Source organism: Phacochoerus africanus, chromosome 1, assembly GCF_016906955.1.
Source record: "Phacochoerus africanus isolate WHEZ1 chromosome 1, ROS_Pafr_v1, whole genome shotgun sequence".
In the NCBI taxonomy this organism is placed as follows: Eukaryota; Metazoa; Chordata; class Mammalia; order Artiodactyla; family Suidae; genus Phacochoerus; species Phacochoerus africanus.
Genome location: NC_062544.1, coordinates 151,770,011 through 151,791,692, shown reverse-complemented (window position 1 = coordinate 151,791,692; position 21,682 = coordinate 151,770,011). Strand labels below are relative to the sequence as shown.

The 21,682-nt window shown below is 47.1% G+C and overlaps 2 protein-coding genes across 8 annotated transcripts in view; both read left to right on the top strand.

Annotated features, from left to right (window-relative positions):
* The first annotated feature begins 875 nt into the window (after window positions 1–875).
* On the top strand, window positions 876–8,711 carry LOC125128091 (uncharacterized protein CFAP92-like). 2 transcript variants are annotated; one of them, XM_047782146.1, is made up of 4 exons: window positions 876–1,021; window positions 1,623–1,909; window positions 5,838–6,028; window positions 6,592–8,711. In XM_047782146.1, exons 2-4 carry the CDS (start codon window positions 1,648–1,650, stop codon window positions 6,823–6,825), a joined length of 687 nt encoding a protein of 228 aa, XP_047638102.1. In that variant the 5' UTR covers window positions 876–1,021; window positions 1,623–1,647; the 3' UTR covers window positions 6,826–8,711. The 2 variants fall into 2 exon arrangements, with proteins under 2 accessions (XP_047638102.1, XP_047638096.1); XM_047782140.1 differs by having other exon boundaries at window positions 876–1,030.
* Window positions 8,712–9,798: 1,087 nt separating this feature from the next.
* The window catches only part of CFAP92 (cilia and flagella associated protein 92 (putative)), a 62,595-nt gene continuing 50,711 nt past the window's right edge, over window positions 9,799–21,682 (top strand). For 5 of the 6 annotated variants that reach the window (XR_007135132.1, XM_047782114.1, XM_047782104.1 and 2 more), the window contains exons 1-4: window positions 9,799–10,226; window positions 11,183–11,255; window positions 13,547–13,668; window positions 16,795–16,941. Coding sequence is in view for 5 of the 6 variants with exons in the window: in XM_047782114.1 (XP_047638070.1) it covers window positions 11,191–11,255; window positions 13,547–13,668; window positions 16,795–16,941 (334 nt within the window). In the remaining variant the exon portion in view is untranslated. Of the gene's footprint in view, window positions 10,227–11,179; window positions 11,256–13,546; window positions 13,669–16,794; window positions 16,942–21,682 lie in introns of all 6 variants that reach the window. The other variant, XM_047782083.1, reaches the window with a different exon arrangement.

Here is a 21,682-nt window from a genome sequence, read left to right as displayed (position 1 = left end):
CGACTGAACTCCAGCTCCCCTTTTTGATTAAACTACTGGAGATCGCCTCTGAACCAGCACCCCCCCCCGGCCCCCCCCGCCCCCCGACTCCAGACTCTTCATGGCTTCCCTGACCTTGCCAGTTGTTTTCATCCCGCTGGCCCTTGGCTTATGCTGTTTCCTTTGTCTCAAATGCCCTCTCATGCTTTCACTGTCTGCCAAACCCCACAGTCTGGCTTTTGTCTCTTCCTCCATGAAGCCGGCCCCGACCCGCCCCTCTCTGGTCAGCTGCCTCTGTGATGTGTCTCTTCCCCCTACCCCTTCAGTGTTCTCTGCTCTTCTCGACAGGAGCTGGGGGCGGGGGAGGATCAGATAGGCTGGATTTCAATCCGGTGCTGCCACGCACTTGCGTAGCCTCAGATAAATGGCTGCATCCCTTTAAGCCTCAATTTCCTCCTCTCTGATTTTGGGGGCTCATGATTACAAAACAGAATTCTCGTGATATTTTAGGGATATCAACGACAAACGCAAAGTCTGTATGAGAGGACAGTGGGGTGGGAGGGGTGATCAGGGTTTGCAGAGCTTCCTTCTCCATCATCACAGAACGGGAAGTGGAGGTAGATGGAGTTTAGGTGGGGAGCCAGCAACGACTCTCCCCGGTTCTGTAGGTGAGGGTCAGGCAGATAATAGGTGCTCACATTCAGAACAGAGATTCCTTAAAGACTGTATGGATGAGTGAATGACTGAAGGCAACTGGTTCTGCATTTGGATACGCTTATCTTTGGGACCCTGTCAGTACGCCTGCCGGGGACCAGAGGCTGAGGAGGGAAGTCCCGCCTCCCGGAGCGGAGCCCCGCCCCCGGAGCTGTTGCAATGCCTAGCAACGGCCAAATACAGTTGCGCGGAGGGTCTCACAGGCTTCCCTGCGAGAGCCGCCTCGCGTGGACAGACAGCGTCCTTGGAGCCTCTTCTCCTAGGCGGCTGTGTCAGTGGATTGACACTGAAGTCCAAGTCCACGCAGCTCCAGCGCATCCGCTCGCAGGTGCTGCAGGTAACCCCCGCAGCGCCTTGTCCCCGGCTCCGTCTGAGCAGTCCCTTCTTAGCATCTTCTGGCATGCGGCCTCCAGGACCCACCCAGCAAGTTCAAGTCCAGTCGTGTCTTGCTTAGGGGGTCCTCGGCCTTCTTGACCTGACCAGGTTCTTGTGCTGTCCCCAAATGGCAAGCTCACACTGCTTTGGCACAGCTAACCTGAGGCCCCCCAGCAGAAGCACAGGATCTCTCCTCAACCCCTCCCTCGTGGTTCCTGGGAAATGGCACTCACCTGGAGCAGGCACTCCAGAAGTGCCGAGCGATTAACTCTGAGTCTTGAAGGGACGAGCAGCTGGGGCCTGGAGGATCGGCCTCTGAGTTGGAGAAACCAGCTTGGCTCATTGTCATGATTCCTGATGGCACCAGCACTGTTGCCTGTGGTTCTCCATTCTGACTCTGAGTGCCTACTGTGTGCCAGGCAGTGTCTGGGCCTGGGCTAGTCAGCCCAGAGCAGGACAGGCACGGGAGGAGGAGAAGCATAGTTCCCCTGTTAGAGTCAGGGGCTTACCCGCTGTGGGCAGCGGTGATGACAGAGTGCCTTTACTCCTCTCAGCCGGGAGTGCCAGCGCCTCTGCAACATGTCCCTGCACGCCTGGGAGTGGGAGGATGAGGACCAGGCCAGCATGGGGCCCATGTCGTCCATCAGTAGCTTTTACGGGTCCGAGAGCCAGTGTGAGGCCGAGGAGCACCTGGTGGTCAGGGCCTGGGCCCAGGAGTCGGACTCTAACCATCGGTGTAGCAGCGAGTCCTCAGACCGGCCTGCCAGCACATTCACCTCTGACATGCCCCACGTCGTCCCCTGCAAATTCATCATCTCTCTGGCCTTCCCAGTGACTGCTGGTAAGTGTCAGATTACCGTACAGCACCCCCTGTGCTGGGGGCGGGGGCGCACTCATGGTCTGCTCCCTCGGAGACTCCCCTAAGTGGGGTGGCCGCTGCCAGGAGCAGAGGTCTGGAAAGGAACTGCCATTTTAGGGGGCCTCTGTGGGCGGGACAAGAAGTGGTTGTACTGGCTTCAGACTTAATTCTCTCAACCCCCCCCAAAGCAGGTGATGTTATTTCAGCTTTTTGCAGATGAAGAAACAATGGTGAGGTTAAGGCATTTGTTGCCATAAGCTGATTGTGTGTCACCTAATTCCTTGTTTAAAGGCAGGTTCTCAGATGTACTCAATCAACATCTCTGAGTGTAATTCTTCACTGTATATAATTACCATTTTTTGTTGTTGTGGAGGTGAGAACATTTAAAATCTACTCTCAGCAACTTTTAAGTATACAGCACAGTATTGTTAACAAGTCACCACACCGTATATGACATCCCCAGAATCTATTCATCATCTCACTGAATGTTTGAATCTTTTGACCTCCTTCCTTCTTCTTTCAATAAATAATGTTTAAATACAAAACAAAAACAAAATCTCTGATTGTAAAGGTGATCACTTGCTGTTGGAAGAAATGCTGTGTAACAAACCCAAACTCTCCAACTCAGGGGCTTCAAACAGGAGTCCCTGTTCTAGATGAGTGGGTATACTGGCCAGGCTGCACTCCCTGCAATGGCTCTGCTCTGCTTGTGTGTCTCTCCTCCTCCTCCTTCCAGGCCTGTTGGGCAACCCTGACACACTCTTGTTATGAACAGGCACAGGCACACAGGTGGGCAAGCTGGGTCACCCCAGTACTCTGAAGGTCTTTGGGCACCTCCCACCTCTGAACATTTTATTGGGCAAAGCAAGTCACACGGTTGAACCCCCAAATTAAGGGCAGAAAAAAGTACTCCACTTTTTTTTTTTTTCCTTTTTTTCTTTTTAGGGCCACAATTGCGGCACATGGAGGTTCCCAGGCTAGGGGTCAAATTGGAGCTGCAGCTGCCAGTCTACACCATAGCCACAGTCACAGAATGCAGGATCTGAGCCGTGTCTGCGACCTACACCACAGCTCATGGCAATGCCAGATCCCCCCCCCACTGAGTGAAGCCAAGGATCAAACGTGCACCCTCATGGTTCCTAGTCGGATTCTTTTCTGCTGTGCCACGATGGGAACCTCTTTTTTTCTTTTCTTTTGCCAAAGTACTCCATATATATATAATTTTTTTTTTTTTTTTTTGCTACTTGAACTGCCCCTGCCCATGGTGATTAATTTCAGCTTCACCTTGTAGTTCTGTTGACGGTTGTTTCAGATATTTTGGAGGCTGTTTGGTTAGGCGTATACCATAGAAATGACCTATCTTTGGGTGAATTGAACTTTTTGTCATTACATATGACCTCCTCTATCCATAATGAAGCCTTTTATTTGTTTTTTTCTCCCTCTTAACTTTTTGGATCATGTACCTTGCTCCCACCACTCTTTTTTGGGGGGCGGGGGCACACTCCTGGCATGTAGAAGTTCCCAGATCAGAAATTGAACCCATGCCACAGCAGGGACCCAAGCTGCTGCAGTGAGAGCTCTGGATCCTTAATCTGCTAGGACACCAGGGAGCTCCCACAGTGATGCTTTTTATCTTTGGTCTATTGATGTCAAGCAAAATAGCTTGGAAAGGGGGTTCCCGTCGTGGCTCAGCAGAAGCGAATCTGCCTAGTATCCATGAGGACACAGTTTGATTCCTGGCCTTGATCAGTGGGTTAAGGATCTGGCATTGCCGTGAGCTCTGGTGAAGGTAGCAGACACAGCTCAGATCCAGTGTTGCTTTGGCTGTGGTGTAGGCCAGCGGCTACAGCTCTGATTCAACCCCTAGCCTGAGAACCTCCATGTGCTGTGGGTGTGGCCCTAAAAAAAGACAACAACAAAAAAACAAAAGTCTGGAAAAAGACATTTGCACATCCCAGCCAAAGGAAAAGTGGTGCTGACCTGATCACCTTTAACCCTCACATCTCTTGCAGGGTCTTCTAGACTTGTTTTTCTTACTTTGGTGCTTTCTTCAAAGACATTTACAAAACAGTTATCTCTGCAGCTCAACCTATGAGACCTTGCCCAAGAGTATTTTTATGGCACCAATACAGTTTTTTGTCCTTTTAGGGCCACACCTGAGGCATATGGAAGTTCCCAGGCTAGGGGTTGAATCAAAGCTGCAGCCTCTGGCCTATGCCACAGCCACAGCAACATGGGATCCGAGCCATGTCTGTGACCTACACCACAGCTCATGGCAACGCCAGATCCTTAACCCACTGATGGAGCATGCATCCTCATGGATACTAGTCTGGTTTATTACCACTGAGCCATGATGGACGCTCCAGTGGAGCCAATACTTTCGAAGGACCTGTCTTTGACCGGATATAAAATTCTGGCTTCAATGTTTTCCCTCCAATACCTGAATATTTTTAAGCTTACTTATGAATGTTTATGTAGGTTGTTTAAGAAAAAAGAGATCCTACACATTCTATTCTTTAATTTTCTTTTTAAAAATTGATGGCATGTTATAGATCTCTTAGAGGATATGAGCAGACTTGTTTTTACCTTGTTGTTGTTTGTTTTAAAATGTAGCATTCCAGGAGCTCCTGCTGTGGTGCGGTGGGATTGGCGGTGTCTTGGGAGCATTGGGATGCAGGTCAATCCCTGGCCCGCCACAGTGGGTCAAGGATCCAGTGTTGCTGCACCTGCAGCTTAGGTAGAGACTGCAGCTTAGATCTGATTCCTGGCCCGGGAACTCCATATGCCACAGATGCCACAGGGTGGCCAAAAATGAAAAAAAAAATACTATTCCATTATATGTGTCTAATTTATTCTACCCTGTATTGGTGGACATTTAGGTTGTTTCCAATGTTTTGGTTACAATTCTGTAGTAGACATCCCTGCAGTACATTTCTGGGCATGTGTGGGTACTTCTGTTACCTAAATTTCAAGAAGTGGAATTGCTGGCTTTAAGATGTGCATTTATGATTTTTTTGGTGTAGATATTGTCAAATTGCTCGCCAAAGGACTGTAGCAATTTGCGGTCCCATGGACAGGAAGTGAGAGGGTCTAGCTTTGCTTGGGTTGAGTCAGAGCAGATCTGTGAGATGCTGCCGGCTTCCTGGTCAGTTGCACCTTTACGACAAAGTGTCCTGTCACCAAGGGCGAGCAGGAGAAGCTCATCCCAGACACTGCACAGAGCTTGGCCCCCTGAGGCACAGCATTCATATGATGGCCTTCTGGGTCATAAACACTTGACATTTTAAAACAATGCTTTAAGTATAGTCATAGTTATACAGCATGATGCTCAGAGGAAGCATTTATGGAGCTCCTGATGCATCTTCTCATGGTATGTAAAATGTCTTTTTCCAGCCTGAAGGATTTAGTTGAAGGTCAAGGGCAGGCCATGGAGGCTCTGGCCTCCTGTTCTTCCCCTACCTGCCCCACATCATGCAGCTTCCCTTGGGAGGTTCTACAGGGCTCTGCCTTTCGCCTGGGATGTCTGCCAGCGCTGCCCCTTGGATGCTCTGCCAAGGGCCCAGGGGGCTTCCTGCACCCCCACCCCAGCAGGCTTTATTCCTTGCCTCTTCTGTTGTCCTCAGAACCTTGTTCAAGCAGCTAGTATTACACAGGTCACATCGTGCTGTGATGGGTATTTAAAAACTTGTTTCTTACTGCTGAGACTAGAGGCAGCCAGGCAGAGGGCCCCAGGTGAGAAATTGAAGGAGACACTCATCTCAGAGTCACACGCTGGGATTTTGTGCACTGGCGCCCAATCCGGGGTCCCACACCCCAGGCTCAGGCTCTTCTTGGCTCTAGGGGTTTGTGGAGACGGGTCTGCTTTTCCACGTGAGATTCAAACAAGACTCATTATATCTATGTCTTCCAGGTCACAAAGGGAAATATTCAAGTTTCATCGAGAAATATAGGAGACACACTAAAATGGACAAAGCTATTGCCAAGGTTCGCCATTACTGCCACATCGAGTACTTCCTCCTGCCGGGGGATGTAGAGCCCAAGAAGGTGGACGTGGTGGTATTTCCAGCCTCAGCCAAAGTGTTCCTGGATTCGGGGATAAAGGTATGGGGGTGGGGGCTTGCAGGTACTCTAATGTTCACAAAGTATGTTTGCTTTCCCCTAGAATTTGCTAGAAATGCGGGATCTTGGGCACCACCTTTCGAATGAGAATCTGCTCTGACTGACCTAATCAGAGCAATTGTAGGATTTTTCTCTGTAGATGTTTTTACCTCATGATTTCTTTTGTGTCTCAAAAGTTTTGGCGGCTCTTGCTATTTCTTAGTGTGTGTGCATGAGAATACGTGTGCGTGTGTGCACACACATGTGTGTGTGTGTTTGCACACACCCATCTGCCCAAGCCCACAGGTTCTGGTTCAGGACTGGAAGTCCCTAGAAAGGGCACTCTTGGCAGGTGATTGCTTTTACTTTATTTTTTTGAGGAGCACGGAGGTGTGTGGACCCACGGCACCCATGTCCTGACTCCCCATGTGAGCTGGATGCCAGGAGAGAGTGGGACACACAAGTCACATGAGTGGAGGGCAGGGCCCGCCTTGACGCCACAGTTAGATCTGGGGCCACTGAGCCTCCTTGCTTTGCCTCCTTAAACTCTTGCTGTTCTTTCACAGACCGTGAGACCGTGGCAAGAAGGGGACAAGGTATGGGTGTCGTGGACCCAAACTTTTAACATCAACATGACAAAGGAATTACTAAAGACAATAAATTTTCACAAAATAACCTTGAGGCTCTGGGACACCAAGGACAAGGTTTCGAAAAGAGTCAGGTATTATCGATTAAAGCCTTCCGTGTTTTCGGAAGATACAGGATCTTTTGGTAAGTCCGGGATCTTGTGTTTTATTTGAAATGTTTCTGGAGGCTTGTGGCGTCTCAGCAGTAACAGGAGAAAAGCCATCACCCCTTGTTTGGTGCCTCTGTGCACCTGGTTTCCGGGCCCATGCTGGTTTCTGTGGCAATGCAGTGCCCTCCCAGGATGTGCTCGGCTTTGGGGCGCCCTGAGCCTGCGTGACCTGTCTCCTGGAACAAATCTTGTGTTTTAGAAGATATTGGGAAATGAAAGAGAACACTCAAAAGTCCCACAGCCCTGGGACAGCCATGTTTCCATTAGGTCCCCCAGACTTCCAGAAAGTCTCCTTTTGAGCCCCCCTCGGAAGAGAGAAAGGCCCACGTTGGAGTCACGCAGCTGACCGTCTCCAGCCGGAGCTGGCAGTGACCTTGGGCCTCTGCTTCCTCTGGTCGATGCTGTGGAGGCAGGGCAGTGGGCATGCGCCCCACCCCCAAGAGATGAGGAGGGTCTCATTGTCCTTGGAGAAACATAAAACTCTGCCAGTTTAATTGTGCTGTGGTGCTGTTCTAAGATGCCTCCCAGTTCCAGGAGATGTTAGAAGGTACAGTGGGCATGCACCTGACCACAGGCAGAACAAGGTGCTGTTGGGGCTGCTGGCCTTAGCCTCTAGGCAGGTACAACCATCCCCACTTTCCCTGAACAGGGTGAGCCTGGACCTGCTCGAAGCGAGAGGCGGTGCCAGAATCAGAACCCAGTTTTTTGGGGACTAGAAAAATCTTTTTCCAGCCTCACGGAGCTTTCCTGACCTAGGGGCTCAGGGATTCTGATGTTTAATCTTCCATTGACATCCCGGCTTCTTACCCTCGGCACTGCCAGTGTCTTGGGTGGGATCACTGCTTGGTGGGAGGGCACTCCTGGGCACAGTAGGACTTTCAGCAGCATCCTGGACCTCAACCCACTGGACTCCAGGACTAGCCTCCATGTCATGAGAGCTAAAAATTTCTTCAGACATTGTCCCCAGGTGCAGAATCGCCCCAGCCGAAAATCACTGATTTGCCTTTAAACTGCTGGTCCTGGGTGAAGAAGTGACTTCAGTATCACTTTCCTCATTTTGACCAAAGGAAGGACCCATGTCCTCAGGGTGTGGGCTCTACACCCCCTGCATTATATGCAGTTGGATGGCCAGCCTAAATGCACATTCCAGGGCCTGCCTCAGAGCTGCTCAGCCTGAATTTCTGATAAACATCTGCCTGGCAATTGGCTGACACCGGAGCAGGAATGTGGGGTGGGTATCAGGAGGGCTTCCTGGAGAAGGGGGCTTGGGAGCCATGTTTGGAAGGGAAAGTGAAATCAGCCGGCCAGGAAAGGAAGGACGACAGGGGTCCCAGGCCCTGCAGGGAGAGTCCGAGGCCTTTTGCTGTGAGCATCCTGGAACCCACAGCCCCTGCTCCTCCCCAAAATCTGTCCCATATCTGGCATCACTGCATCTTAGGTTAAATCATTTTTCCTATTAAAAAATCAGTTCATGTTCACTTTGCAAAAACAATTGAGAGATAGAGTAGCCAAAGGGAGAAAAAATTAAAACCACAAGATGCCTGGGCAGAAGCAGTCACTAACATTTCCCTGTGCATTTCACACTGGGAACTAAATTTTAACAAAGACACATCTAGTGTACATGCTGTATGAAGTCCCGCCTTTTCCCTCTTGAGAAGATATCTTCTTGGAACTCTTGTTTCCTGGGAGGGTGGAAACACCACCAGAGGTGATTTACTGTTTCACAGGAGAGGACGTTTGTCTGGCTGCCCCTTAGGATGTAGCAAAGGAGAACTTGCCAGCTTTCAGCCTGCTTGTCATCCCAAAACAAGCCAGAATTTTCTTCTTCTTCTTCTTTTTTTTTTCTTTTGCCTTTTTTGCTTTTTAGGGCTGCATATGGAAGTTCCCAGGCTAGGGGTCAAATTGGCCTACACCACAGCCACAGCAACACCAGATCCTTAACCCACTGAGCGAGGCCAGGGATCAAACTCACATTTGTTAACCCCTAAGCCACAACAGGAACTCCAAGAATTTTCTATTAACCCTGCTCAGCCCCTTGGTTTCTTAGTGTCAGTGCCCCCCTGCCCTGCCCCACCTCGGTCAAGGTTGACTCCTGTTTGCCATCATCTTTTGGCCACCCCCCCACCACCCCTCACAAATCCATGCCTGTTTGGTGTCACTGGGAGGTGCGTTGCTCTCTGGAGCTCTCCTCCCCTCTGCACCCAGCATTTTCCTGTCTCCTCCCTCCTGCTCTGTTCCCTCACTTTTCTGTATCGCCCTCTGACTCTGGCGCTTCATTGTTCTGCAGCTTTTCCTGGCTGCCCAGTGCCTTAGGAAACGAAATCTGACATCCTCGTCCAGCCCCAAAGGCCTCGCACAGCTTAGTCCCCAAGCGCCCTTTCTCATTGCCTTCACACCTGGTCCAGCCCCAGTCCCTGAAGACACTGGGCTTTTCTTCATTGTAGGGCCTGCCTTCAGGCATCAGGGGCTCTTAGCCTAATCTCTTGCTCTAGAATTTTTATCCATCCTTCAACCCTGACTCCAGTCTCACCTTTCTTCCCCACGTGTTTTTTCAGCATCTGCTATCTCTGTTTTGTTCATGCCCTCCCTCTACTTGTTCATCCTTGCACACATGTTGGGTGCTGTTCTGTGCTTGCAAAGGCAATATTGATAGGTGTGAAGGACATAGAGGGGCGTCCTCCTCCCTGGGGACAGGGAGCTCTGGTCATGGTCACTACTTTAGTAAAGGTTCGGCTCTCTGACCACAGGAGAGTGACCTAAGCATCTGTGAAAGGGAGGTGGTGAGGTCTTCCTTGAAGTGTGAACATGAATGGAACAACAGAGATCAAACCCTTAATGGTTTTTTTTTTTTTTTTTTTTGTCTTTTTGCCTTTTCTAGGACCAAACCCTCGGCATGTGGAGGTTCCCAGGCTAGGGGTCTAATCAGAGCTGTAGCTGCTGGCCTACACCACAGCCACAGCAACATCGGATCCTTAACCCACTGAGCAAGGCCAGGGATCAAACCCAAAACCTCATGGTTCCTAGTTGGATTTGTTAACCACTGAGCCATGACAGGAACTCCCAAACCCTTAATGGTCTTATTTGGGACAATTCGCTGCCATTCGAAATTTGAGTACCAGGTGGTTTGAGGCAGCGACTCCAGGAGGGCAGGGCATCACCTACCTTATCCACTGTGCCACCTCCTGCACCTCGAGTGTGATTGTCACATAGTGGGTGTTCAGTGCGGATTTCCAATTGATGGAGTCGGTGACGCTTTCTTCTCCTGCATTCTAGAGGAAGTGAAACATTTGGTCTTAAGTCAGAGAAGACTGTCAGAACAGAGCATTCACATCAAAGAGGAGCTGCACCAGGAGCGCACACCAGGGAAACCAGAAAAGGCAATAAAAAGCTTGAAGACTTTGCAGGGTGAGTGGAGCTGGCCTTGGTGGACTAGCTGAGTGCAGGACCACAGCAGGGAAAGCAGCTACTTGATGCTGCTGGTGTGGCGACCGTGCCCCGGCATCCATCCCTGTGTGTGCAGCAGCGGCTGCTGGGGCTCCTCACCCTCCCAGCTGGCTGGGCTCTTCCTGTGCAACTGGCTTTCCTTGTTGATTCTTTTTCTGTCATTTCTGTGACTTACAAAGAAAATTTTCCAACTGTAGAAGTTATATATATGCATATATATACATGCAGTACATATACATATATTTTTTTCTATAATTTTCAGTGCACATAGAAACATGTAAAACCAGCAGATAAAATAAGCTACAATTGCATCACCAGAAACAAAGACTGTTATATTTTGGTTATCATATTATGGCATGTTTCTTTGTTTTTGTGCTAAGATTTTTTTTTTTTTTTGCCTAGCTGAGGCTATCCTGGATACATAATTTTGTATCCTGAGATCACCACGTTATCACACGCACTGTCCTATTTCCTTAACACATTTCTGTAAAAGTCATTTGCGGTGACTACATAATATTTCATCTCTTGGTGGTACCCTAAGTTGCTAACTATCCCCTGTCGTGGGAACTTACATACCTTGAGAGTATAGTTTTCACTATATTCCCTGAGATAAACAGTGCTTAAGTCGATAAGCGAATGGATAACTTTCTTCTCTTTTTCTTCTGTGGGGTATTATATAAGGACCCGTGGGCTTCTCTTGCCTCCATTTGTGCAAAAAAAAATCCTATTTAGTCTGTACATTTATTCATTTACTCATCTCTTATTAGGCAGCCTTTTCACTGGCTGCCTACTGCACACCAGGCGGGCTGCCTAGAGGCTGGCGCCGCGTGCAGGTCAGGGCCCTGGCTGCAAAGTGAGTTAGATGGAGCAAGAGGTTTGGAGACATTGGCTTAATGTTATCAGTTCTTGCCCAGCAGAAACAGAAATGCTTCCCAGGAGTACCGAGGACTATGAGAAGTTACTCAGGATGGAAGATCTGGCCACAGGGCGGTAAGGATGGCCCCACATGATTTTAGGGGGTGGGAGTGGAGCCCCCCTCGTTCTAGCCCACAGACTCCCACCAAGGGTTGTGTCCATTTTTGGGAACTTTGGTTGTTGGAGTTCATGCATCCAGGTGAGACGAACGGGATGGGGAAAGAGATGCTGTGTCTGTGAGCACGCATTACGCGCCAGGCCCTATGCTCTCTCAGGCATGAGCGCATCTCATTTAACCCTCAGAACAACTGTTCTGTGGGTGGCGTCACTGTCTTGGCTAAGTGATTGGAACCAAGATATAAGACCAGAATTCCTGGGAAATTTGGGAACACTGGTGAAGCCTGGGTCTCAACTTACACCTTCAGATGACTGAGTCCATAGTGTTCTTCTGGAAGCCATTGTCCTGGGCTCCTGTAGTCCTGCATGGGTGCCATGGGACTAGGGGAGGATGGAGGCCAGGATGGTAGCTTGGGAGAAAAGAAGAACCAAAAGAACATGTCATTGTATTTTATTTATTTTAATTTAATTTTATTTTTTTTTTGTCTTTTTAGGGCTGTACCTGCGGCATATGGACATTCCCAGGCTAGGGGTAGAACTGGAGCTGCAGCTGCTGGCCTACACCACAGCCACAGCAATGCAAGCCACATCTTTGACCTACAGCACAGCCCACGGCAATACCAGATCCTTAACCCAATGAGCGAGGCCAGGGATCAAAGCCATGTCCTCATGGATACTAATTGGGTTCGTTACTGCTGAGCCATGACGGGAACTCTAAGAACAAGTCTTTTTTTTTTGGTTTTTAGGGACACCCTTGTGGCATATGGAGGTTCCCAGGCTAGGGGTCCAGTCGGAGCTACAGCTGCCAGCCTACACTGCAGCCACAGCAATGCCAGATCTGAACCGAGTCTGCAACCTACACCACAGCTCATGGCAACACTGGATTCTTAATCCACTGAGCAAGGCCAGGGGTCGAACCCACAACCTCATGGTTCCTAGTTGGATTCGTTTCTGCTGAGCCACGATGGGAGCTCCAGAGCATGTCATTTTAAAGTGTTTATTGAAAAAAAATTTTTTGCATTGAATTTATAGATTAATTTGGAAAGAACTGACCTTTTAAAATTGAGAAGTTTTCCTATACATGATCATGGTTTACTTTTTCACCTAATTCAGGCCCTCCTTTATGACTTTTAATGGGGATAATTTTTTTTTCTCCCTGTAGATGTATATAATTCCTGTAAATGAATTCCTGGATAATTTTAGAGTTTCAGTTGCTTTTATTAATATATTATTTTCCCATCATAATTGATAGTGCAAGTTTGTCTGCAGACCAGAAGCCTCAGCATTACTGGGAGCTTGTTAGAAATGGGAGTCTAGTGGGAGGGATCGGGAGCTTGGGCTTATCAGACACAATTTAGAATAGATTTACAAGGAGATCCTGCTGAGTAGCATTGAGAACTTTGTCTAGATACTCATGTTGCAACAGAACAAAGGGTGGGGAAAAATGTAATTGTAATGTATACATGTAAGGATAACTTGATCCCCTTGCTGTATAGTGGGAAAAAAAAAATGGGAGTCTTAGGGCCCCCCACAGGCCCACTGAACTGCAAGCTTCATTTTATTGAGTAACGTTCCTGGATGATTCATATGCACATCAACATTTCCTAAGCACTGGTTGAAAGGAATACAATGCCACATATTTTTAAATTTTTAAAAATATTTTTAAAAGTTTTTATTAAAATAGGAATTCCTATCATGTCTCAATGGAAATGAATCTGACTAGTATCCATGAAGATGTAGGCTGGATCCCTGGCCTTGCTCAGTGGGTTAAGGATCCGGTGTTGCCATGAGCTGTGGTGCAGGTCGCAGATGCGGTTTGAATCTGGCATTGCTGTGGCTGTGGTATAGGCTGGCAGCTGCAGCTCTGATTCAACCCCTAGCCTGGGAACTTCCAAATGTCATGGATGCAGCCCTAAAAATTTTAAAAAATTATTAAAATATCATTGATTTACAAGCAATATATTTTTAAAAATCTGCTCACAGTTCAGTCCAGTAAATCGATTCTTTTTTTCTTTTTAAGACTGCTTCTGTGGCATATGGAAGCTCCCAGGCTCAGGGCTTAATGGGAGCTGTAGCTACCAGCCTACACCGGATCCTCAACCTACTGAGCGAAGCCAGGGGTCAAACCTGCATTCTCATGGAGACTAGTTGGGTTCTTAACCTGATGAGCCACAATGGGAACTCTAGATTATTAGATGTGCTCCCTGACTTTTCTCACCTTTGTTTTTCTCTTTGTGGATTTTTTTTAGGTGGGGTGCTTCAAAACCAGTGATGTCTTCGGGAGGGGCAACCATGTCGGAGATGAGGCAGTTAATCGAGAAGCCATCACATAGCAGCGTAACAAACTTGTTAGAAAAGCAAAAATTTCAAAGTAAGTTATAGTGGGATTTTTGAAATTTTATAGTATAACCATATCTAGAAAAGAATTATGAAATATTTCAAATTCAGAATACTTCAGTAAGATTCAAATGTTACTCAGAAGTAAAAAGTACTATGTGCTATTTAGACTTACCCATTCTGACTCACCTCTTGTCCATCCATCCATCCACCTGTCTCTTCCTTCCTCACTCCACCAGGGTTTCTGTGTTCCTGGTCCATGGTGTGGTATGCATGGGGAACATGAAAATCCCTAGTATTGACCAGAGACTTCTAAATAAATAATGACAGCTCTGTGTGATAGGTGCTGTGCAGGAGGGTGTGTGTGTGTGATAGGAGCTGGGGGGTGGGTGTGTGGGTTGTGGCAGGTGTGGACATTCTCTGGAGGATAAGAAGCCATCTGCCTCTCCCAGTGGAACGAGGGAACAGCCTCCCAGGGGCAGCAGCAGTTCATGGGAAGTGTGTGTGTTGGTGTCAGGCTGCCCCCAGGCAGAGTCCTTAGGTCACTGAATCCGCCTCCATACCCCTGGCCTCCAAATCCTTGCCAGGTTGTCAGTAAGCGGTTGAGCTTCCAGCATGAGGTGGAAAGTTCCAGATCCTGGATGTTTGCTGCCCATTTCCTGTTTTTTTTGGCTGTAACTGCCACAGTCAATCCACTTTTCTTGGTTCTAGTTCAACTCGAAGCTTCTGGAGTCGGATTCTCCCCTGAGGGTGGGAGACACGGGATCAAGTCGATTCTCCCCTGAGGGTGGGAGACACGGGATCAAGTCGGTCTTGTTTTTAAAGCCCTGAAGACCAGTCCACATGCTCATGTCTGAACACTTCTCAATGCCTCCTACGTTTTCTCTTCTCTAGATTAATCAGCCTCATTGTTTTTTAATGTCCTTTAGCATTTTAATTTTTTTGTCTTTTTAGAGCTGCAGGTGCGGCATATGGAGGTTCCCAGGCTAGGAGTCCAATCAGAGCTGTAGCCACAGGCCTACGCCACAGCCACAGCAGCAGGGGATCTGAGCCATGTCTGTGACCTACACCACAGCTCACAGCAATTCTGGATCCTTAACCCACTGAGCGAGGCCAGGGTTCGGACCCACATCCTCATGGATAATAGTCCGATTTGTTTCTGCTGCACCACATTGGGAACTCCCTCCTTTAATTTTTTTAAGGAGGTTTTCAAAGAATTATTTTTATTTTGAAATAGAGATATTAAAGTCCACAGAAAAACATAACAGCAGTGGTAACATAACATAAACATAACAATTTAGGTGTTAGTATTTTGTCATATTTCCTTTATTTCTTTCTTGTTCCTATTTTCTTTTTAAAGGAAAGAGGTTACAGATACAGTGTACGAGCCCTTTGCATTCTATGCTTTTTTTAAAAATTATTTTTGATTTTTTAATGTTTATTTTTTGGCTGCACCCGTGGCTCTCTTCTCAGACCAGAGATTGAACCTGTGCCACAGCAGTGGCAACACCGGATCCTTAACCACGGGCCATCAGGGAACCCCTGCATCCTGTACTTTTAAGAAGCACCTGTGATCCTCGCTTAGAAATTGGTGTGATTCCCCTGCTCCGCCCTCCGTCTTTCTCATGGATTCACACAATGTTGTACTGATCTGTGTGTTTGTGTGTTTCAGAAATGACTTCACATGTGCATGTCTTCTACAATTTGCTCTTTCACTCAGCTTGATTTCTGAGACTTACTTTGTGTCAGTACTGTTAAGTCCAGCCCCGTCTTCTACCTTCTGTGAAGCGCCCTATTGGGTGGGTGTACCCCTGCAGGCCTCACTGAAGGACATTTGAATTGTCACCAGTTTCCTGCTGCCACTAGCATGGGGTCTCCAGTGCACATGAGGAAGGGTCTAGGGCATGTGCCCAGTGGGGTCATGGGCATAGGAAACTTTTCTTGCCCACTTGGGAGATGCTGCCAGCTTAGGGTCCAGGTTGCACCTGTCTGCACTCCTGATAGCAGCCCTCAGAGCCCCCACTTTCCCACCACACACCCTTGCTTGGCATAGTCGGGGGCTCAGTGCCTGATTCCCCATGGGGAGAGCATTCTAGTTTGCTTATTTGGGTAACACTTGTGTCATTTGCCTGTTCCAACTTCTTGGCTTATGTTTTTCTGTTGAGGTTAGCTTTTTTCTTGTTGATCCCAAAGCTTTATTTTTCTTAGGTCTTTTGAATAATGAGGGTCATGTGCGTCCTGCACACACATCACAGGCTGGGAGCTTGCCTTACCCTGTCTTTTCATGGGGGCCGTCATGTTTTGCACACGAGTCACTCAATTCTCCCTTTCCGGTTTGGATTTTAGGTAACACTTAAGAAACCTTTCTTCATCCAGACAGCAGTCTAATCGCCTATATATTCTTCTAATGATTTGAAGTTTTTGTTTTCCACCTTTAGTCTGCCACTCATTTTGCACTTGGCATGAGCTGCTCAACAATTTCATTTGACTCCAGGTGGATAATCAATGTAATTGACAAGTCTGTCCTTTCACATGCACTTGAAATGCCACCTCTGGCATCTGTCAAGGCTCCCTATGTGTGTGAATGTATCCCTGGGTTTGCCCAGAATGGTCTGTTGCATTGGTCTTTCTATCACGGAGCCAGTAGCTCATGGTTTTAATTACCCAGGGTTATGTGTCATATCATCTCCTTTTTCTCCTTGATCTGAGTTATGCCCCTCTGCTCACTGACTCTTCTCAGCACTCTTGGAGGTAGGTGCTCTTGTCCCACTAGACAGGTGGGGGAAGGTGCTTTGTCTTAGGAGCGATAGCCCTGGTTCTGGCACTTGGGTGGTTCAGCTCCAGAGCCCACACCCAGCCTGCTCTATGGTGAGGAGTCAACGTGGAGGACAGCTTGGCTACTTTGTGGTACCGGTGTCACGGTATGTTTGTTCTGGAGATCAGAATGATCTCTTAATGTTGCCCTGTGTGCAACTGATGACTGGTCTGTGGTGTGCACTTGGATGCCTCCTCTGGTTGCTGGAAGGGCCGGAGGCTCAAAGAGCAGACTCTGCCTCCAAGGAGCTCTGGGCACCTTCCCACGTCCCTGCAGCATGAGGCGCGCCTGGCAGCTGGGATCTGAGCTCCCCTTAAGGCTTACTCCCTTCCTTTGATTTCATAGTTAAACAGAAAGAATCAAATGGGCAGAGGAAAAGCCAGAGGAGAAGGAAAAAGTCTCGACTGGAGGAGGAGACGGACTCCAACCTGGCAGGCCTGGGGAGGCAGAGCCCCATCTCCATCCAGCTGGCCATGATGCCGCTCCTTGCAGGTAGCACACCTGTTCCCCACAGTGGCGTGGCCACATGTGGCCAGAAGGTCCAGAAACAGGACACTCCCAGTGAGGCAGCTCCTTTCCCACGCCACCTCGTTTTATGCTCTCAGGCTCCTCCGCAAAGTGGGGGGAATGTCTCCATTATACTGTGGGGGGAAGGGAGGCACAGAGAGGTCAATTGCTTTGTTCAAGATCACATAGAAAGTAAGTGAAATCAGGGTTGAACCCAGGCCTGATTCCAGAGTCCAAGGAAACCTGTGGATAAGAAATGTCACAGTTTTGTTGCTAAATAAAATGGTGCTTTGTATAAAAATGCATTCCTGCAGATTTTCACAAAGACATCTAGTAAAGGAAATGAGGAAAGGGAGACAGTGTTTATGTCCCATCATTTACTTCTCACAACAAATTCTGATCCCCACAATGGTGGTGGTGGTGGTGGTATCGGGGGGGGGGGTTCAGATTTTTTCAGTGAGGAATCAAAATTCAGAGAAGTCAAGTAATTTACCTGTGGGCACACAGCTCAGTGGCAGAACAGGGACTTGATTCTTTTGCTTTGCAAGATCTGTCACGATTTATGAACTAGGTTTGATAAATAATAAATAGTTTAGATAGTGAAGGCTCAGAATGTATTTTGGGTAAAATTATGTGACTTAGTTTTAAAAAAGTAATATGGGGGAACCCTTTTTCATTTTAGAGAAAATAATTTCAGACCGCTTTCACTGTGGGTTTTTGGCCATCAGGGTGAACGCACATCCTCTTCTGGATGATCTGCAGAAACTTAGGCAGAGGCAGAGGGCAAAACCCTGTAGGGTTGGCGCCCAGTTCCTCAGGTGCCTGGAAAATTGTAGTTCTTGCTTGGGTTGTTGTTGATACATTTTGAGGAAATTCTATTATCTTTTTAGGTTGCAGTTTTAAATGGTTTTTTGAAAATTAGTTCCACCCAAAGTGAGTTTTCAGACTGTTACCCACTCAAGCTCTGTCTCCCATGGCACAGCTGTGTGTTAACCCTTTGGACATGAGTTCCCCTCTTATTGGCCAAGAGACTTTGCAGGATCACTTAACATCCCTGGGCCTATCGAGTTGAAGTCCAGCAGCAGTGGCTCTCACCCAGAGGACTTTGGTGCTGTGTGATGCATTTTTGGTTGTCACAGTGAGAATGGGATGCTGCTGAATGTCTCCCAATGCATTGGATGGTCCCCACAACAGAGAATTATCTGTCCCCAAATGTTGGTACTACTGAAACTTGAGACCCTACCCTGGATTGTGACTGACACCACCCAGCATTTCTGAGTGATGATCTGAGTTGATGTTTGCCCTGGAGAGTCCTTCTAAACTGGGCAGTCTAGGGAGTTCCTATTGTGGCTCAGTGGAAATGAATCTGACTAGTATCCATGAGGATGCAGTTTCCATCCCTGGCCTCACTCAGTGGGTTGGGGATCCGGCATTGCTATGAACTGCAGTGTAGCTCACAGATATGGCTAGGATCCCACGTTGCTGTGGCTGTGGCGTAGGCCAGCAGCTATAGCTCCGATTTGACCCCTAGCCTGGGAACTTCCATATGCTGTGGTGCAGTCCTACAAACAAAAAATAAAAATATACAAAATAAATAAACCAGGCAATCTGGAGTTCCCACTGTGGTGCAGTGGGATTGGCAGCATCTGTGGAGTACTGGGATGCAGGTTCACTCCCTGGCCTGGCACAGCAGGTTAAGGATCTGGGGTTGCTCAGATTTGATCCCTAATCCAGGAACTCCATATGCTACAGGGCCAAAAAAGGAAAAGAAAAAAAGAAATGAAAAAAGCACTCTTACAGCTGCCTGTGTGCCCTGCGGCCACATCATGACCCTTTTCTGTAGTTGCATTGTTATAAAACTGTCATGGCAGAAGGGGTGCTGTGCTGGATTTGGCTCAAATGTACCACTTACCCTCTACATCAATACCCACGCAAATACCTCTGCTTCTCTCCCTGGACCACAACAGTGAAAATGACACCCCTGGCCACCAAGCATAGACCCTGGTGTTACCCGTTCCTGAGTGTGTTCTGTTCTAGGGTAAGTGTCCTGAGCAGCGCCCTGGCAGAGCTTTCTGCAGTGAAGGTCTCGATTCCTGTCTCCTCATAGCCATGTGTGGCCGGCTACTGAGCATGTGAAATGGGACTGTGTGATGGAGGAAATGCATTTTATTTTATTTATCTTTTTGGCCGCATCTGTAGCATGTGGAAGTTCCCAGGGCAGGGACTGAACCTATAGCACAGGTGGGACCTATGCCACAGTGTAGTCACACCAGATCCTTAACACATTGCACCACAGGGGAACTTCTGGAGGAGAAGTGCATTTTAAATTGTATTTAATTTTAATTAATTTGAATATAAAGTATCCACATACAGCCAGTATCTATTGGACTGGATAACACAAATCTAGGATGGTAGTTCTAGACTTGCCTGGGGAGATTTTTTTTTTAATTAAAGTATAGTGATTTACAGTGTTGTACCAGATTCTGCTATAGAGCAAATTGACACAGATGTGTGTGTGTGTGTAACCACATTCCTTTATATTATCTTCCATCATAGTCTGTCCCAGGAAGTTGGATACAGTTCCCTGTGCTGTACCAATAGGCCCTTGTTATCTATCCATTTTAAATGCTATAGTTTGCATCTGCTAACCCCAAACTCCCAGTCCATCTCACTACCTTTCCCTTCCCCTTGGCAACTACAAGTCTGTTCTCCATGTCCATGAGTTTGTTTCTGTTCTGTAGATAGGTTCATTTGTGTCATATTTTAGATTCTACATGTAAGTGATATCTTATGGTGTTTATTTTTCCCTTTCTGACTTATTTCACCTAGTAAGATAATCTCTAGGTGGATCCAAGTTGCTGTGCATGGCATTATTTCATTCTTTTTTATGGCTGAGTAGTAGTCCATTGTATATATGTACCACATCTTCTTAATCTAGTCGTCAGTTGATGGACATTTAGGTTGCCTCCATGTCTCAGCTATTGTGAATAGCGCTGCTGTGAACATAGGGGTGCATGTATCTTTTTGAATTATGTTTTTGTCTGGATATATGCCCAAGAGTGGGATTGCTGGATCATATGGTAGTTCTATTTTGAGTTTTCTGAGTAACCTCCATACTGTTTTTCATAGTGACTGCACCAACTTACAGACCCACCAATTGTGTAGGAGTGTTCTCTTTTCACCACACCCTCTCCAGCATTTGTTATTTGTAGACTTTTTGCGAGGGAAGGGGTTGCATCCATGGCATCTGGAAGTTCCCGGGATGGGAGCTAAATCTAGGCTGGGAATCAAATTGAAGCTTCGGCTGTGACCTAGACCACAGCTGCCACAAAAAGATCTTTAACCCATTGTGCCAGGTTGCTATTTGTAGACTTTTTAGTGATGGCCATTCTGACTGGTGTGAGGTGGTACCTTTATGTTTATCCTTTTGCTATGCCTTATGTTTACCATCACTTTCACAATTAAGGTTTTTTTTCCATTTTGATCTGTATACTGGTGTATTTAAGCGATTACTTTCCAGGTGTGATTTCCTGCTTTTTATATCTTCTTGCTTCTTTTCTCTTTAGAGGAGACATTTCAATATTTCTTTTAGGGTAGGTTTAGTATTGCCGTACTTTTTAAGTTTTTGTTTGTCTAAGAAATTATTTACTTCTCCTCTTATTCTAAATGATAATCTTGCTGGGGAGAGTATTTAGGTTGCACACTGTCCCCTTTCACAACTTTGAATATATCTTGCCACCCCCTGTGGCCTTGAATGTTTTTGTAGAGAAATCAGCTAATAGCCTTATGTGGGTTCCGTTTATAATTAACCCTTTTTTTTTGCTTTTGCTGCCTTTAGAATCCTCTCTTTATCTTTAACATTTACCGTTTTTATTGTAATATGTTTTAGTGTGGGTCTGTTTGGGTTCCTCTTGTTTGGGACCCTCTGTGCTTCCTGTACCTAAATATCTGGGAAATTTTCAGCCACAATTACTTCAAGTACATCTTCAATCCCTTTTTCTCTTTCTTCTCATTCCGGAATCCTCATTATGCATAGATTGGCACACTTTATAATATCTCATAGAGCTCTTATATTTCAATTTTTTTTTTCATTTGACTTTCTGTCTGCTGTCCTGATTGGGTGGGTTTCCATTATTCTATCTTCCAGGTCACTTATTCTTTCCTCTGCATTATTCATTCTTCTGTTCAGTGCCTTCAGCTCAGCTTTTGTCTTGGCAAATAAATTTTCTAATTGTTCTTGGCTTCTCCTTATGGTTTCTAGTTCCTTTGTAAAGTAACCTGCATTACTGTTGAGAGCAGTTCTTAATTCCTTCGGTATTTTCATTGCCTCCTTTTTGAACTCTGTGTCTGTTAAAGGCAGAGATCTGTTTCATTGTTTGCTCCTTCAAGGGAATTCTCCTCTTCTTTTAACTGGGAATGGTTCCTGTGCTTCTTCATTTTGCTTATATTTTTCTTACTCTGTGAGTTTAGGGAAAACAGTTATCTAGTGTAGTCTTGGAAGGCTATTTATATGTGGGAGCGTCCCTGGGTAGCTTGTGAGGCCTTACTATTTATTTTTGGCATGAGGGCTGCTTTTGGTTTGAATGCTTACTGCGTCTTTCCTCAGAGTGTGAAAGGGCACGGCCTGTATGCACTCCCAGGGAGTGGCAGTGGCAGGTGTGCTTGCTCCTAGGGAGGTGGAGGCTGAGTGTGGGGCCCTTGGCAGTGGTGGGTAGCACCTAGTTGT

What these genes read in the sequence shown, in the direction of transcription:
- LOC125128091 (XM_047782146.1), top strand. Translation starts at nt 1,648, where the DNA reads ATGTCCCTGCACGCCTGGGAGTGGGAGGATGAGGACCAGGCCAGCATG. An exon ending in GGCCTTCCCAGTGACTGCTG is followed by an intron (nt 1,910 to 5,837) that starts GTAAGTGTCAGA and finishes TATGTCTTCCAG; the next exon opens with GTCACAAAGGGAAATATTCA. An exon ending in TCCTGGATTCGGGGATAAAG is followed by an intron (nt 6,029 to 6,591) that starts GTATGGGGGTGG and finishes GTTCTTTCACAG; the next exon opens with ACCGTGAGACCGTGGCAAGA.